The following is an 18704-nucleotide window of genomic DNA, read 5'->3' on the forward strand; positions in this document are numbered from 1 at the left end:
AGACTCTTGAGAGTCCCTTGGACAGCAAAGAGATCCAACCACTCCATCCTAAAGGAAATCAGTCCTGAATATTCATTGGAAGGACTGATGCTGAAGCTGAAACTCCAATACTTTGGCTATCTGATGCGAAGAACTGACTCATTTGAAGAGACCCTGATGCTGGGAATAATTGAAGGTGGGAGGAGAAGGGGACAACAGAAGATGAGATGATTGGATGGCATCACCAACTCAGTGGACGTGAGTTTGAGTGAGCTCTGGGAGTTGGTGATGGACAGGGAAGCCTGGCTTACTGCAGTCCATGGAGTTGCAAACAGTCGGACATGATTGTGCCACTGAACTAAACTGAACTGCAGAGTGAGGGGCGTGTTTGTAGCTCAAGTTTTGCTTGCCAGTTTGTGAAACCCACCAACAGTAACTAACCATGCAAGAGGCCCTACCCCTCAGGTTCTGGAGGGTCCAAGCAGCTGGCAAGAGTGAAATGAATTTAGGAGCCACTGGGAGTTATTGGTTCAAGGTGGCAGGTTTTAGTGAGCACTGTAAACCTTCCCTGGCATCCCGGCCTTCCTGTGAGTCCTGAGCTCCTGGCAGTTTTTGGTTGTTCTAGGACCTGAGTCTCTCTGTCTGTGAATTCCTGCATCCCATGGGGAACTTTTAAGGGCTTCCCTGATGGCTCAGATGGTAAAGAATCCACCTGCAATGCAGGAGACCTGGGTTCAATCCCTGGGTTGGGAAGACCCCTGGAGAATGGAATGGCTCCAGTATTCTTGCCTGGTGAATTCCATGGACAGAGGAGCCTGGCGGGCTACAGTCCATGGGGTTGCAAAGAGTTGGCCACGACTGAGCAACTAACACACACACAATGGGGAACTTTTACAATTCTGGCTCCAGCAGTATGTCCCTGACCCCAGTCTCCTTCACTTCCTAAAACAGCTGGTGGGGCAGGGGAAAACGCAGCTAGTAAGACAGTTCTGACGTCATCCTCATCCTCAGGCACTCGCGGCCGGGGCTGTGTCACCAGGTAGACTTCTGAGATGGCAGTCCCAGTTCTTGGGGTGAGGTGAGAGCCATCAGAGTCGGTGGAGGGTGACAGATCTGGGGCTAATCTTTTCCCAACCTTTTTTTTTTTTTTTTGGCTCCCTGCCCTTTCCATTCATTTGTAACTGGCTCAGGCACACAGCTGCTGAGAAACGTCTTTATCAAGACCCTCTTTTACAAAACGATGACTTTTGTCTTAGTGCTATTGGCGGTTATTGCTCTTTTCTTCTGTATTGAAGGAACATTTCCCCTTATTTTCCTCCTGCTCTGGATGAATTGAGTTTTCTTTCAGAATCTTTGTAAGTTGCAGTTGTTTTTCTGAGGGCTCTGGATTCTTGCCTACACACCCTATTATTTCTTTGAATTCTTTAAAAATTTTTCTTTGAATTCTTGAACAAGCTGGCTCAGTTTATTCTATCAGTGACACTCATTTCTGTTATAGGAACTCTGTCTCCAACCCCAGATGTTTTTGCTTTTAATGCTTCTTATCCAGAAAGCTGATTTTATTCTGTGCCCTTGAGTTATTATTTTCAATAATAGTGCTGTTTGCCTGTATTCCTCTGTTTCCTGAAGAAAGTCTTCAGACACAATTGGAAATTCTTTATTTTAATATCATGAACTTGGGTTTTCACAGAGTCCATTTACCAATGTTATGCCATCAGTTTCCCAAGATTTGGGATGTTTGGATGCCCTACCTGGGGGCTATTACCGGGTTTACTTCAGAAAGCAGGAGAAGCCAAAAGCTACAAAATTCTGAGACCCCCAAAGTTAGCTGGAGAATGAAAAAAAAAAAAATAAAACACATGGAAACATGCCATTTTTAACTAAATATAAACTATAGTTGAACCCTCAGCCACATTTATGAAGATACCCTTAGGAACTTGGCCTGAAGTGTACAAAATAATAATATTACTGGTATCTTAAGCCATGTATATGCCAGGAGTTATGTGAAATATTTTACAGGTGAGTTTATACTCACAGCAAATCCAGGAGACATGTTATCACCACTGTTCTGATTTAAGGAAAGTAAGGCTGTAGGTGTGCACTTGTATGCTCGCTCAGTCACTCAGTCCTATCTGACTCTTTGTGACCCCATGGACTGTAGCACTCCAGGCTCCTCTGTCCATGGGATTTCCCAGGCAAGGATACTGGAGTGGGTTGCCATGCCCTCCTCCAGGGATCTTCCTGACCCAGGGATCGAACCTGCGACTCTTACACTTCCTGCATTGGCAGTCAGATTCTTTACTACTGTGCCATGTGGGAAGCCCAAGGCTCTGGGAGAATTAACTAAAAAGCAAGCAAACTAAGGTTTCAAGTATTAAATGGAAAAACCAAGATTTGAACTTACATAGCCTTAGACATGGAGAAGGCAATGGCACCCCACTCTAGTACTCTTGCCTGGAGAATCCCAGGGACAGGGGAGCCTGGTGGGCTTCCGTCTATGGGGTCGCACAGAGTGGGACACGACTGAAGTGACTTAGCAGCAGCAGTCTTAGACAACGGCAACCCACTCCAGTACTCTTGCCTGGAAAATCCCACGGATGGAGGAGCCAGGTAGGCTACAGTCCATGGGGTCGCGAAGAGTCAGACACGACTGAGTGACTTCACTTGCACTTTTCACTTTCATGCACTGGAGAAGGAAATGGCAACCCACTCCAGTATTGTTGCTTGGAGAATCCCAGGGACAGAGGAGCCTGTTGGGCTGCCATCTATGGGGTCGCACAGAGTCGGACACGACTGATGCGACTTAGCAGCAGTAGCAGCAACAGCCTTCGTACACCATTGATCAGATAAATAAAGGTTGGAATGTTAAATCAGTACTATATAGACAAATCTCAGACTTGAGTGGACATCAGAATCCCTGGAGAGCTTGCAGGAATTTCTAACAGGTTCTGAGATGCTGCTGCTGGCCAGGGGACCACACTTTGAGATTCACTGCTTCATATACACGGTACATTTGGACATCGCTTCATGGTCTCTCCTTTGATTTCCCAACAATTTGTCTTTCATCCTGGTTCTGACACATTTCTTTTGCTGCCCCATGATGTAGCTGTCAAAGAATGACCAGTAAACTGTGAGTTCTTCAAAGGCATGATGCCTGTTCAAGTTCTTTCTATGTGAGCCTCCTAACAGGTGCAGATAAGTGTTCATTAACACTTATGATGTGAATGGTGTAGGGTCTTCTTACATGTAGTTAGTAAACAATGGGCTTCCCAGACGGTGTTAGTGGTAAAGAACCTGCCTGCCAATGCAGGAGATGTAAGAGATGTAGGTTCGATCCCTGAGTCAGGAAGATCCCCTGGAGAAGCAATTCACAATAGCAATTCACAAATGCAATTCTCTTCAGTATTCTTGCCTGGAGAATCCCATGGGCAGAGGAGCCTAGCAAGCTACAGTGCATAGGGTTGCACAGAGTCAGACATGACTGAAGTGACTTAGCACATATGCAATAAACAAATGCTTATATTCAGTTCAGTTCAGCCGCTCAGTCTTGTCCAACTCTTTGTGACCCCATGAGCTGCAGCACGCCAGGCCTCCCTGTCCAACAGCAACTCCTGGAGCCTACCCAAACTCATGTCCATTGAGTCGGTGATGCCATCCAACCATCTCATCCTTTGTCGTCCCCTTCTCTTCCTGCCCCCAATCTTTCCCAGCATCAGGGTCTTTTCAAATGAGTCAGCTCTTCACATCAGGTGGCCAAAGTATTGGCATTTCAGCTTCAACTTCAGACCTTCCAATGAACACCCAGGACTGATCTCCTTTAGGATGGACTGGTTGGATCTCCTTGCAGTCCAAGGGACTCTCAAGAGTCTTCTCCAACACCACAGTTCAAAACCAGCAATTCTTCGGCACTCAGGCCTCTTCACAGTCCAACTCTCACATCCATACATGACTACTGGAAAAACCATAGCCTTGACTAGATGGACTTTGTAGGCAAAGTAATGTCTCTGCTTTTGAATATGCTGTCTAGATTGGTCATAACTTTCCTTCCAAGGAGTAAGCGTCTTTTAATTTCATGGCTGCAATCATCATCTGCAGTGATTTTGGAGCCCAGAAAAATAAAGTCTGACACTTTTTTTTTCCCACTGTTTCCCCATCTATTTGCCATGAAGTGATGGGACCAGATGCCATGATCTTTGTTTTCTGAATGCTGAGCTTTAAGCCAACTTTTTCATTCTCCTCTTTCACTTTCATCAAGAGGCTCTTTAGTTCCTCTTCACTTTCTGCGATTTCAGGTGGTGTCATCTGCATATCTGAGGTTACTGACATTTCTCCTGGCAATCTTGATTCCAGCTTGTGCTTCATCCAGCCCAGCGTTTTTCATGAAGTACTTACTCTGCATATAAGTTAAATAAGCATGGTGACAATATACAGTCTTGAGGTACTCTTTTCCTATTTGGAACCAGTCTGTTGTTCCATGTCCAGTTCTAACTGTTGCTTCCTGACCTGCATACAGGTTTTTCTAGAGGCAGGTCAGGTGGTCTGGTATTCCCATCTCTTGAAGAATTTTCTAAAGTTTGTTGTGATCCACACAGTCAAACACTTTGGTGTAGTCAATGAAACAGAAGTAGATGTTTTTCTGGAACTCTCTTGCTTTTTTGATGATCCAACAGATGTTGGCAGTTTGATCTCTGATTCCTTGCCTTTTCTAAATCCAGCTTGAACATCTGGAAGTTTAAGATTTGCATATTGTTGAAGCCTGGCTTGGAGAATTTTGAGCATTACTTTACTAGCGTGTGAGATGAGTGCAATTGGGTGGTAGTTTGAGCATTCTTTGGCATTGCCTTTCTTTGGGATTGGAATGAAAACTGACCTTTTCCAGTCCTATGGCCACTGCTGAGTTTTCCAAATTTGCTGGCATATTGAGTGCAGCACTTTCACAGCATCATCTTTCAGGATTTGAAAAAGCTCACCTGAAATTCCATCACTTCCACTAGCTTTGTTTGTAGTGATGCTTCCTAAGGCCCACTTGACTTGACATTCCAAGATGTCTGGCTCTAGGTGAGTGATCACACCATGATGATTATTTGGATCATTATGATCTTTTTTGTATAGTTCTTCTGTGTATTCTTGCCACCTCTTCTTAATATCTTCTGCTTCTGTTAGGTCCATACCATTTCTGTCCTTTATCGAGCCCATCTTTGCATGAAATATTCCCTTGGTATCTCTGATTTTCTTGAAGAGATCTCTAGTCTTTCCCATTCTATTGTTTCCCTCTATTTCTTTGCATTGATTACTGAGAAAGGCTTTTTTTTTAAAATCTCTCCTTGCTATTCTTTAGAACTCTGCATTCAAATGGGTATACATTTCCTTTTCTCCTTTGCCTTTCACTTCTCTTCTTTTCTCAGCTATTTGTAAGGCCTCCTCAGACAACCGTTTTGCCTTTTTGCATTTGTTTTTCTTGGGAATGGTCTTGATCACTGTCTCCTGTACAATGTCACGAATCTTTGTCCATAGTTCTTCAGGCACTCTATCAGATCTAATCCCTTGGATCTATTTGTCACTTCCACTGTATAATCATAAGGGTTTTGATTTAGGTCATACCTGAATGGTCTAGTGATTTTCCCTACTTTATTTGATTTAAATCTGAATTTTGCAATAAGGAGTTCATGCAACATGGATGACATTCCCATTTAGGGGCCATGCTTGAAAATAATAAGCCTAGGCTTACCATCATTCCAAATGAAATTGGAACGGAGCCTCTTATAGACAATGAAGCTAGAAGTCACCAGAGTTAGTTATTCATAAACTCTTCTAACCTCTGGAAGTAAAGGTATGGGGACTGAGGAACAGTTATTAACTGGACAGAAGAGCCTGGTGGGCTATAGTCCATGGGGTCGCAAGAGTTGGACATGACTTAGTGACTAAACCACCACCACCACAGCTCTCAGAAGCTGCTCTGGTCCAGACAGTTCCACCAAAACCCCCAGGACTCTGACTTGTTGGCCTGGATGGGATCACACACACATCCTTGACCAACTCTGAGGGTGGAGTTCAAAGACACCCATCATAGAAGTAGCCTACCTGAGAGATGTGGCTGGTTTCATGGATCACTTCCCTCACTATTGCATCATCAGAACAAGGTAGCTCTCTAGAAGTTCTGGGAGGGCTGCTTAAGATCCTTTGTCATTTGAGACACCAAGATGACCTTAATAACTTTTTGGTCCATCTGCATCTTGGCTTGGAGGTCCAATTTTATTAAACATGGTCTGTTTCTTTTGGTGGAAAATATTTTTAATTTTTCCTCATTTTGTAATTGTATGAGTAATAAACGAACATGTTCTTGCTATGTAAAATGTCTATAAACAACACAGAAGGATTCAGAGCTAATACTCCTCCGGAATCATTCCTCCTCCCACTGCTCTTTCTACCAATACCCACACTGTCTTTGTCTCCTCTCTGTGCCCTAGGTCTCTGAAGGTGGACCCAGTGAACTAAGCATCCTCATGTTCATACGCTTATGTGGTCCAGTCTCCTTTAGCAAGTTTCCCTTATCCTCCTCAACCACTTTTTTTCTTTGTCCCCTACCAGCCATACTGAAATCATCTGAGATTTTAGCTTCCCGTCAGTATAAAAAAAAAATTTAGAGTTATGCATCAATAATTGCTTAGGTATAAAGTGTACCTAAATTTTGTTGATTCTTTTCTTATCATTGTTTCTTGCAGCCTACATCCTTCTCTTTTTTGTAGTCCTTGTTTTCCTGAAATACTTCTTTCAGAGAACGTCTGTGGGTGGTTAACTTTCTGAGTCTTTGCTTTGCCCTCCTATTTGAATGCTAGTTTGGGTGGATATAAGATTCTTGGCTTAATACTCTTCTTCATCCTTTCTATGTTATTTGTTTTCATATATTTGGTGCTGAAAGAGAACTTTCCCTCTACTTTTTTCTTTTATTTTTCTGGAATTCCCATGAGGCTAATATGGAAACTTCTGCATCTAAATTTCATGACTTTGCACTATGTTTTATGTTTCAGTCTCTTTGGTGGTAGGAGGTTGTCTTCAGTTTTGGGAGGTTTTCTGGGCTCCATTGTCCAGTTTTGCACAGTTCTTCAATTTTGTACATCTCTGGAGCCCATTGATTGAATTTTCTATGTAGTAAAAACCAGGTAGGCACATGATGGAAAAATCAAACTCTCATTCCCTGTGGTTACCAAAATTTATACAAAAATGCCTTCAGTTCAGTCACTCAGTCATGTCTGAATCTTTGCGACCCCATGAACCACAGCATGCCAGGCCTCCCTGTCCATTACCAACTCCTGGAGTTTATTCAAACTCATGTCCATTGAGTCCATGATGCCATCCAACCATCTCATCCTCTGTCGCCCCTCCTCCCACCCTCAATCTTTCCCAGCATCAGGGTCTTTTCCAATGAATCAGCTCTTTGCATCAGGTGGCCAAAGTATTGGAACTTCAGCTTCAACATCAGTCCTTCTGGTGAACACCCAGGACTGATCTCCTTTAGGATGGACTGGTGGGATCTCCTTGCAGTCCAAGGGACTCTCAAGAATCTTCTCCAAAACCACAGTTGAAAAGCATCAATTCTTCTGTGCTCAGCTTTATTTATAGTCCAACTCTCACATCCATACATGACTACTGGAAAAACCATAGCCCTGACTAGATGGACCTTTGTTGACAATGTAATGTCTCTGCTTTTTAATATGCTGTCTAGGTTGGTCATAACTTTCCTTCCAAGGAGTAAGCGTCTTTTAATTTCATGGCTGCAATCACCATCGGCAGTGATTTTGGAGCCCAAAAATGCCTTGGAATACACCAAATAAAAGTATGAGATTTATATAATAAAGACTGCAAAGTCTTATTAAAGGCAATAAATAATATCTGAATTTGAGACAACTCTCATGTTTGTGGATAAAAAACTTAATAATAAATGTAAATTCTTTTCAAGGTAGCATATGAAATTTCAATGGAATTCAAATGGTTTTTTAGGTGTGGGAGAACGTCACTAAATAGTCTTAAAGTTCTTAAGGAAAAATATGCACAAGAGACTCATAAATTGACCAATGACATATAAGAGAGTTCAGATAAAGGTCCATACAGAAATAGGAATTTAACATACCACAAAGTTGGCACATTAATCCAGCAAGACATGAATGAATAAATCAGTGATATTCATATAAATTCTTACTTAAGTACTTGTATAAGCCTTACAAATAGCTGAGAAGAGAAGAGAAAGGCTAAGAAGAAAGGGAAAGATATACCCAACTGAATGCAGAGTTGCAGAGAATAGTAAGGAGAGATAAGAACACTTTCTTAGGTGAACAATGCAAAGAAATAGAGGAAAAAAATAGAATGGGAAAGATGAGAGATCTCTTTAAGAAATTTGAGATACCAAGGGAACATTTCATACAAAGTTGGGCACAATAAAGGACAGAAATGGCATGGACCTACCAGAAGCAGAAGATAATAAGAAGTGACAAGAATACACAGAAGAACTGTACACAAAAGCTCTTAATGACCTGAGTAATCATAATGGTGTGGTCACTAACCTAGAGCCAGACATCCTGGAGTGTAAAGTCAAGTGGACCTTAGGAAACTTTACTACAAAAAAGCTAGTGAAGGTGATGGAATTCCTGCTGAGCTATTTCAAATCCTGAAAGATGATGCTGTTAGGATCAAGTGCTACACTCAATATGCCAGCAAATTTGGAAAACTCAGCAATGGCCACAGAACTGGAAAAGGCTAGCTTTTGTTCTAATTCCAAAGAAAGGCAGTGCAGAAGAATATTCAAACTACTGCACAATTTCACTCATTTCACATTCTAGCAAGGTCATGCTCAAAATCCTTCAAGCTAGGCTTTTACAGTACATGAACCACGAACTTCCAGATGTACAAGCTGGATTTAGAAGAGGTAGAGGAGCTAGAGATCAAATTGTCAACATCTGTTGGGTCATAGAGAAAGCAAAGGAATTCTGAAAACCTCTACTTCTGCTTCACTGACTATGCTAAAGACTTTGACTGTGTGAAGTGAGTGAAAGTCGCTCAGTCATGTCCGACTGTTTGCGACCCCATGGACGCATGGAATTCTCCAGGCCAGACGACTGGAGTAGTTAGCCTTTCACTTCTCCAGGGGATCTTCCCAACCCAGGGATTCAACCCAGGTCTCCCGCATTGCAGGCAGATTCTTTACCGGCTGAGCCACCAGGGAAGCCCAAGAATACTGGAGTGGGTAGCCTGTCCCTTCTCCTGTGGATCTTTCCAACCCAGGAATCGAACTGGGGTCTCCTGCTTTGCAGGCAGATTCTTTACCAATTGAGTTATCCTGTGTGGATCACAACAAACTGTGGAAAATTCTTAAAGAGATGGGAATATTAGCGCACCTTACCTGTCTCATGAGAAACCTGTATGCAGGTCAAGAAGCAGAGCTAGAACTGGACATGAATCAACTGGCTGGTTCAAAATTGGGAAAGGTGTACATCAAGGCTGTATATTGTCACCCTGCTTATTTAACTTATATGTAGGGTGAAAAGTGAAAGTTAGTCCCTCAGTTGTGTCCCAGTCTTTGCAACCCTATGGATTATAGCCTGCCAGGCTCCTCTGTCCATGAAATTCTCCAGGCAAGAATAGCAGAGTGTGTAGCCATTCTCTTCTCTGGGGGATCTTTCCCACCCAAGGATTGAACCTGGGTCTCCTGCATTGCAGGTGGATTCTTTACCATATGAGTCACCAAGGAAGCCCCAGAGTCATTATGTGAAATGCTGGACTGGATGGCTCACAAGCTGAAATCAAGATTGCTGGGAGAAATATCAACAACCTCAGATATGCAGATGATGCCACTCTAATGGCAAAAAGCAAAGAAGAAATAAAGAGCCTCTTGATAGGTGAAAGAGGAGAGTGAAAAAGCTGGCTTGAAACTCAACTTTCAAAAAACTAAGATCATGGTATCTAGTCCCATCACTTCATGGCAAACAGATAGGGAGGGAAAAAGTGGAAACAGTGGAAGATTTTATTCTCTTTGGCTCCAAAATCACTGTGGATGGTGACTGTGGAGATGAAATTAAAAGATGCTTTCTCCTTGGAAGAAAAGCTATGACAAACCTAGACAGCATATTCAAAAGCAGAGAAATCACTTTTCTGATCAAGGTCTGTATAGTCAAAGCTACTGTTTTTCTGGTAATCATTTATTATGGATGTGAGAGTTGAACCATAAAGCAGGCTGATGCTGAAGAATTGATGCTTTCAAACTGTGGTGCTGGAGAAGACTCTTGAGAGCCCCTTGGACAGCAACGAGATCAAATCAGTCAATCCCAAAGGAAATCAACCGTGGATATTCATTGGGAGGACTGCTGCTGAAGCTGAAGCTCCAAAACTTTGGCTACCTGATGCAAAGAGCTGACTCATTGGAAAAGACCTGATGCTGGGAAAGATTGAGGGCAGGAGGAGAAGGGGAACACAGAGGATGAGATGATTGGATGCCATCACTGACTCAGTGGACATGTGTTTGAGGAAACTCTCAGAGATAGTGAAAGACAGGGTAGCCTGGCATGCTGTATTCCATGGGATTGCAAAGATTTGGACATGACTTAGCAACTGAACAACAACAACTCATATAAGTAGTAGTCCATTTGGAGGCTAGCATTATAATTCATGCCATAGCCTATATAGACAAATAAATCCCAAATAGATTAAAAAGCTAAATGAAAACCATTAAATAAAGTGAAAGCATAGATAGGTAAATAATAAATAAATATTCTTAATATAAAATTTGGAAAATTATTATGAAAACCTGTGGACACAAGAGCTTCTCATGCAAGATAAGGCATTCCAAAGCCACACCAGAAAGGATAGACATGTAATCACAGTAATTATTACTAGATTACTATGGTAACAAGTTCTTTTAGGTAAAATGTAGAAACTGACCATCAAAAGATTAACATCACATTAATCTAGAAAAAAAAGATGAAGAACCTAATAGAAAACTGGACCAAAGATATGAACAGTCAGTTAACAGAAAAAGAAGTGCAAATAGCCAATAAACAATGAGAAAACTACACAATCTGATTAGATGACAGGGAGATTCAAATGAAAACAACAACAGAAAAGAAATACTTTTGCCCACGAGAGGCAAAGTTTCAAAAGATTGATGTTGTCCACTGTTATGTATGGATGTGAGAGTTGGACTGTGAAGAAAGCTGAGCGCCGAAGAATTTATGCTTTTGAACTGTGGGGTTGAAGAAGACTCTTGAGAGTCCCTTGGATTGCAAGGAGATCCAACCAGTCCATCCTAAAGGAGATCGGCCCTGGGATTTCTTTGGAAGGAATGATGCTAAAGCTGAAACTCCAGTACTTTGGCCACCTCATGTGAAGAGTTGACTCATTGGAAAAGACTCTGATGCTGGGAGGGATTGGGGGCAGGAGGAGAAGGGGACGACAGAGGATGAGATGGCTGGATGGCCTCACTGACTCGATGGACGTGAGTCTGAGTGAACTCCGGGAGTTGGTGATGGACAGGGAGGCCTGGCGTGCTGCGATTCATGGGGTCACAAAGAGTCGGACATGACTGACTGACTGAACTGAGCTGAACTGTTACAAAGGGTAGAGAAGTAAACTTGCTTAGACATTGGTGGGGACAGGACAAATTGCTACAGACCTTCGGGAGGGCAATTCAACTTGGCAGTGTTGGTGGTGATGTTTACGTAGTGCTGCGAATGTGGCAGTATTTGTCATCTTATATAATTCCCTGAAGTCGGACATGGTCTTCATATAACTGTACAGCAGTGGAGGTACTGGCATACCTGTGAAGGTTGTGGTGGTGGTAATAACAACTCTGAGAAGTTAGTCTACATGTTACTCTGCACATTCGTCAAGGAATTCACACAGCTTTGCATTAGTGTTGGTGGTGGTATTCACCAGAATCTGTGATGTTGGTTGTGGTCATATTCATATAACTCTGCAGAGTTGGTGGCTGTGGTATTCATGTGACTCTGCAAGGATCTAAGTGGTAGTGTTCATCTACCTCTGCAGTGGTGAGCATGTTATAGGTTATTCTCTGGAGTGGGTGCAGACGGTCTTCATATAATTCTGCTGTGTTGGACATGATATTCACATATCTGCAGTGTTGCTGATAGCAATGAAACGATGTTGGATGTTGTTTATGGTGTTTACACAACCTGTGGTGTTGGTTGTGGTAATCACATAACTCAGTGGTTGTGTTAGTGATAGTCTTCTCATAACCTCACCATTGGCTGTCTATTCCCATAGCTCCCACGGCTCCCATAGCTGTGATGTTGGTCATGGTATCCACACAGCCCAATCATGGTGGTGGTATTTGCATACACATAATGTGCCACTGTGATAGGTGCATTCATATGACTTTATGATGTGGCTGATGTTATTTCCATGGCCTTTTGAGGTTGGCCAGGTGTTTGCATTTCACATATCATCATTGTCGGGGCAGAGGTGGTGGATGATCGGGCCACCCAGGATGGCTGTTTTCTTGCTCTCTGTACATCCCCTGCTTGACCAGTGCCAGCTATACCTACCCCCTACTCACATGACTGACCTTCCCACATCCTTGCCCCCGGCCCCAGCCAGTGATCATTCTAAGCTTTGGTTTAGAGCATCTCCACCATGATACCTTATCAAATGGGCCATTATGGACATGCTCACTTGCTGGTTTTCCCTGGTAACTGATAGCCAACCTGATGTCAGTTCCCCCTATAACTGGTAACCTCCCTTTCCCCCTAGGAGCGAAGACTACTGCCCTGTTCTGCCCGCTGTCTGCTGCACATGGTGGGTTGTTGCTCCGGGACCTTGCTTCAGACATGTGAGATTCCCCCCATCCATTAAGCCATCGATGTCTCTGTTGCTGACACCAGCTCTTTCTTGGGTCTTGAAGCGGTGCAAGTGCAGGGCTTGCAGGCCTGTAGGGTTCAGCCCAACAGGTGATATTCAAATAACTGTGTGGCAGAGGTCTTGTATTCACATGACCCCGCATCACTGGGGAAGGTTGTGTTCACAGACACTGCAATTCATCACAGTATTCATAATCCTACGATGTTATTTTGTCATGGCATAATTGTGTGGCATTGATGTTGTTATTCACAGATCTTGTGGGGTCGGTGATGGTGTAATTCAGATAACATCAGGACTTGGGCATGGAATTCACACAGCTCTACAATGATGGTCGTGTTGGCATTAACACGGCACTGTGGGGTAGTGATATTCCCATAACTGAGAGAGCATTCACAGAATTCACATTTTGCTATGGTGGTGTGGGTGGTATCATATAATTCTACAGTGTTATAAAATGGTCTTCAATAGCTCTGTGATGACGGGCATAATAACTGGCTGACCTGCAGTGATTATGTCATATTCACACATCTGCAGTGGTGGGCATGGAGGTTTCCATAACTTCAGTGGTGGTAGGAATGGTCGTCATACGTTTCAGAGTTATCGACACAACTTTGCCACTTTGGTTGAAGTAATTACTTCACTTTGTAATGTTGCTGGTGATGGTGTTCACATACCTCTGGGATGTGGTTGTGATGGTCACATAACTGTGACAGTGCTGGTCTTGACAATCCTGTAACTCAGCAGAGGGGGTCGTGGGCTGCACATATCTTAGTGACAGTGGTCATCATCTAACCCTGCAGTGGCGATGATGGCATCCACACAAGTCTGTAATAGAGACAGTGGTAGTCACATGATCATGCACTGTGACTTGCGACCTCGTTGTAGTATACATAACTCTGCAATGTTGGTCATGGTACTCATGTACGTTTGTGATGATGGATGGGGTACTTGCGTAAGTCTTCGGCTTTGGTGGTGGTGGTGGTAGTTATATAACCCTGTGATGCTGGTCTCGGCATTCACGTGATTCTGTGATATGGTCCCTTTAATCATATGACTCTGCAAGGTTGGTGGTCATCTTATTCATATGTCTCTGTGACCGTTCATGGTACCCACTTAACTGATGGAGGTGGTGGTATTTAAATAACTCTGTGACTGTGCAGTGGTTGGAGTAATAGTCACATTTCAGAGAAGTTTAAAGTTTTGCTTGAGGTTATGTAAGATGATATGACAGAGCCAGGCTCAAATTCAGGTTTTCTGTATAATTTAAATGCAATCTTTTCTGTACTACACCATGAGGTCCCTTCCTGCTATGTCTAAATTTAAAGTCATTAGTATAAAACATCTGTACCTTCAAACTCCCCCAAGGGCTTTGGAACACGAATATTCTATCTCTTCCATTCTAGTTGTTTGTCTGTAGCTTTAACTGTGGCCATATATTCACACATACACATGCATTCTCATGTATAAAACTGATAAACAAATGTAGCTACAAATTTAGATGTTAAGTTGAAATTCTGGAAATTTATGTTAAATAATTCCTAAGAGGTCTTTCTGGTAAACCAAAATAAAACACCGTTGGGGATAATCTGTAGTTTATTCAAAGCCCAAAATGTATTTACTAAATAGTGAAGTGTAAAGTTGGCCAAAATGTTGGTATTATAGTGTTTTCGTTCTTTCTTTAAATATTATAAACTTCTGGAAATTTAGTAAAGGACTAGAAATGGGATGCTGGGATGTTGGGTGGTGGTTACATGACAGGTGCATGTTTAAATGATCATTGAGTTGTACATTTATGATTTCTGCATTTTATGACATACAAGTTCTACCTCAACAAAAGCTTTTGAAGGTATATTGCTAAAGAAAGTGAACATCCTAATAGGTTTCGAGAAAGTTAAGTATAGTGCCAAATGTAAGCACTCAGGATATTTTCTGATGGGTGTGAGTTATTACTTCTATAGAAACAGAACGAAGTGTCACCATGAATAAAAAGTTATAATGTGGTTGAAAAACTGTGTATGGCTCCCCCAAATGACTTTGCTTTGGTTAGGAATCGTCTCTTCATCTTAGCTCTCTGACTCATGACTTACATTTTCTCTCCTTGCAGTATCTGGGGTGCATTGAAGTTCTTCGCTCAATGAGGTCACTTGACTTCAGTACAAGGACGCAAATTACCAGGTAAGCCCTCTTGAAAATGGACTCCTGTGATTTTACTTGAGAAAGGAATGATTTCTGAAGTAAACCACTAGAAATTTCCAGAGGGAAAGTCTGCCCCTTGAGTGCTGGTGACCAGGGACAGGGAGTCAGGACTCACTGTCTCAAGTCTCCCGAGTGTTCTATGTTTGTGACATGTATGTCTTGACACAAGCCCCTGAAGAACACTCCTCACTTCCAAACTCTTTTTATAATTAAGTTGCAGACAAATGGAGTGTTTATGTTTGTTTCTTTAATAAAAGAAACTCTAAGACCAGACTGATATTTTAAATCTCTGTTCTTTCTTTTTTTTTTTTTTAAATCAAGATGTCAAGAGAGAATTTCCAATGGTATACACAGAAATTAAAATGCACAGAGTTGGAAGTAGAAATCTTAATGGAAGTAATAATTTAGAAACCAGACTGATTCTTTTAAGGCTTCAGTGATTTTGAGCAGGTTTATATGTTTTAAACCAGATTTTAAACTTGAGGGCCAATTCTGTTTTTAAGCATGTTTTTATAAAATTCATAGCCTAGTAGAGCTTGTATCTTTAGAAAAATGCCAATTTCAAGTCGTCTTGAAGAAGAGAACCAGAAAGCTAAGACTAGGTCTGTGAAATAGCTACATTTCAGAAGGCGATGAGCTTATATTGCTTTGGCAGTAGTGGCATTGTTTAATTTAAACAGTGACCTCAGAAAATGCCTCAGTTTTATTTCGTTCAAATTTGTCTATTGGATATCTTTGCATTAGCAAGCAAAAAACTAAAGATTGAGCTTTAGAAAGCAATTATTTATGGTAATTAGCTGCTCAGTAATTTACATACCTCAGTTCTACGTTTTAAGCATCACAATGAAACCTCTTCTTGCTCATTGAAGAAATTCATGTTCAAAAGAGTTGATGTCTTCCTTCTCTCTCAAGCAACTCAAGACACACTTACTGTGAACACAGTAGTAATCTACGCCAAGGGGAGAATCCATCTCCACATATTTGTAGAAAATGGTTTATGGATATTGCCAAGGCAAAAGAATGGTATTTTGAAGGGAGAGCAATTAGAATAAAAGTCTGAGTGTTTAGTCAATCACTCATTCATCCCAGCTGTGAGAAGGCAGTGCTGTGTAGGGGGTGTGGGCAGAATGCTTAACCATGGACCTAGGGACACTGGAACCCCTGACCCTGGTCACCTGCTCATGGGGGGTGGCAGTTATTGTGTTTTTTTAACTTCAAAAACCTGAAGTATATTTGATTTACAATGTTGTGTATGGTGCCATTGTTTTTTAAAGAGAATTGTCAACCATTTCTATTGAATTTTCTTTACAGGTCCTAGAACTTCCGAGATAATTTTATGTCATTTTAATTCTTCTGATATATTTTTTGAGTCTTTACCATGGCTGCTGTCCTGCTTTGCCAGAACCCCTGTTTTGGGGGAGAAAGACACATGTGTAAATGGCCAAGTCCTGCTTTTCAGGAATGGAGGTGGGCGGGATGGCCAGTAGCAATCCCAGTGTGTCTTTGGATCAAGGTCTGGGCATTCTTTGGGTGCCAAATGGCCAGATAAAATCGTAGTAGTGGTAGAAAAAAGCTGTGGAGCAGACATCCAATCCCACTCTATTTAGATTCTAGCAGCGGTGCAGCAATGTAATGGGCCAAGTGAAGTGCCATTCCTTGACTCAGGAAACTTGGTGTTGTACTTTGGTTGTATCAGCATTGCCTTGGGTTTATTAGACTTAAAAAATATCAATATATTTATTTCAATTGAAATATAGTTGATTTATGATATCATGTTAATTTCTGTTGTACTGCAAAGTGATTCAGTTATACATACATATATATATGTATACATTGTTCTCGATTTATTAGACTTTTTGAAAACTATGTTAGCTTTTCTCTGTGATGCTTTTTGTCTTTTGCCTCATTTTTATCATGTGACCTGTTTCTTATTTTGTTACGAGCCAGACAGCACTTGTAGGAAACGGTTTGACAAATCAACATCAGAAAGCAGCCTTCACACCCAGGACAAGAATGCTCAATGGTGTCCTGTGGATGTGGCATGATTTCAAGTCTGTGTGGCAGCTGAGTGTTAAACATACCTGTGATTAAACTCTCCCATCCTGATGTGCTTTATATGCTAAAGGCATTCTTGAAAGGTTGTAGGGAAACCTAATGCTGTAGTTAAGTTCTATTGTTGATGTTGTCCCTAAGTCGTGTCCAACTCTTGCAACCTTATGGATTGTAGCCCACCAGGCTCCTCTGTCCATGGGGATCTCCAGGCAAGAAGGGTGTAGTGCATTGGCATTTCCTTCTCCAGGCGATCTTCCTGATCCAGGGATTGAACCTGTGTCTCCTGTATTGGCAGGCAGATTCTTTACCATTGAGCCACCTAGGAAGCCCAGCTATATAGTACTATACTGTAAAAGATTTAAAATACTTTTCACGCAAATAATATATAAAAAAGCAAACAAAAAATAAATAAAACATTTTTAACCTTACAGGACAGTACCTTGAAAAGTACAGTAGCACCTGCTACATCACTGCTGCGTAATGCTTGCTTCCAGGCATCCTGAACTTGGAATAAGGATACTGTATCTCTATACTCTAGACAATACTGTAGTTAAGTACCCAAAAGCACAACCCCTGGAAGAGGGTGCACCCATGTGACAGTGTATGCCACACGTGTGAACTAATTTATGTGATTTGGACATGTGAACCATGTTCACATCTTAGCAAGTTTGCAACTTGAAGGTTTGGGCTTCCCTGATGGCTCAGCAGTAGAGAATCCGCCTGCAGTGCAGGAGATGCAGAAGACCTGAGTTTGATTCCTGGGTTGGGAAGATCCCCTGGAGAAGGGCATGGCAACCCACTCCAGTATTCTTTCTTGGAGAATCCCATGGACAGAGGAGCCTGGCAGGCTACAGTCCATGGGGTCACAAAGAGTTGGATATGACTGAAGCGACTGAGCATGCACGCACACACACACACAACTTGAAGGCTCATATGTGGGGACTTACTGTATTTATGAAAGTCTGCTCAGGGGACAGAGACGCTTGACAGATGAAGAAAAACCTTTTTCATAAGAACTAGTTGGTGGTGGACAGGGAAGCCTGTTGTGCTGCAGTCCATGGGGTCACAAAGAGTCGGACACAACTGAGCGACTGAATTGAACTGAACTGAGAACTAGCTTCCCAATGTTCCCCTGGTCCCTGCACCTGCATGGCCTTGAAGAGGGTGACTCCCTTGAGTTCTGACCCCACAACGTGACCCCTGTCAGCACGCCTCCCCACACCCTTATAACTCAGCACTATTAAGGCCATACAGGAACCCCACGGCAGAAGCTGGGCCACTCAAGAGCTTGAGGAAACTGCCCTCTGTTGTTTCCCCCATCACCAGCGCCACCTCATGGTCTGTGAAACCTGAAACCCACGTGGGGAACCACTTTTCTCCCTGCATGGATTTCCCTGTGCTGTGCAGCCCCAGAGGACCGTGGGGAGGGTCTCGGCTTGGTGTCACCCTGGGGAAGGTGGGGGCTTGAAGCAGGGAGGACCCAGCTCCCCAGCTGGAAGTCAAATCAGAGACCTACGCTTTCATTTGCGTTAAGCCACTGGGTCTTCACATGAGGAGACTGTGGCAGAATGCTGATGGCCACTGCTGTGGCTTCCGGCCACTCTGCCCATGGG

General features: G+C 42.5%; 1 protein-coding gene across 1 annotated transcript in view; it reads left to right on the forward strand.

Annotated features, from left to right (window-relative positions):
- Nucleotides 1–18704, forward strand: part of SHC3 (SHC adaptor protein 3) — a 182912-nt gene that overhangs the window by 39167 nt on the left and 125041 nt on the right. Inside the window, exon 2 of the mRNA XM_055580310.1 lies at nt 14948–15018. Within this exon, the coding sequence (XP_055436285.1) occupies nt 14948–15018 (71 nt within the window). The remainder of the gene's footprint in view (nt 1–14947; nt 15019–18704) is intronic.

This window comes from Bubalus kerabau, chromosome 4 (genome assembly GCF_029407905.1).
Source record: "Bubalus kerabau isolate K-KA32 ecotype Philippines breed swamp buffalo chromosome 4, PCC_UOA_SB_1v2, whole genome shotgun sequence".
NCBI classification, from domain to species: Eukaryota; Metazoa; Chordata; class Mammalia; order Artiodactyla; family Bovidae; genus Bubalus; species Bubalus kerabau.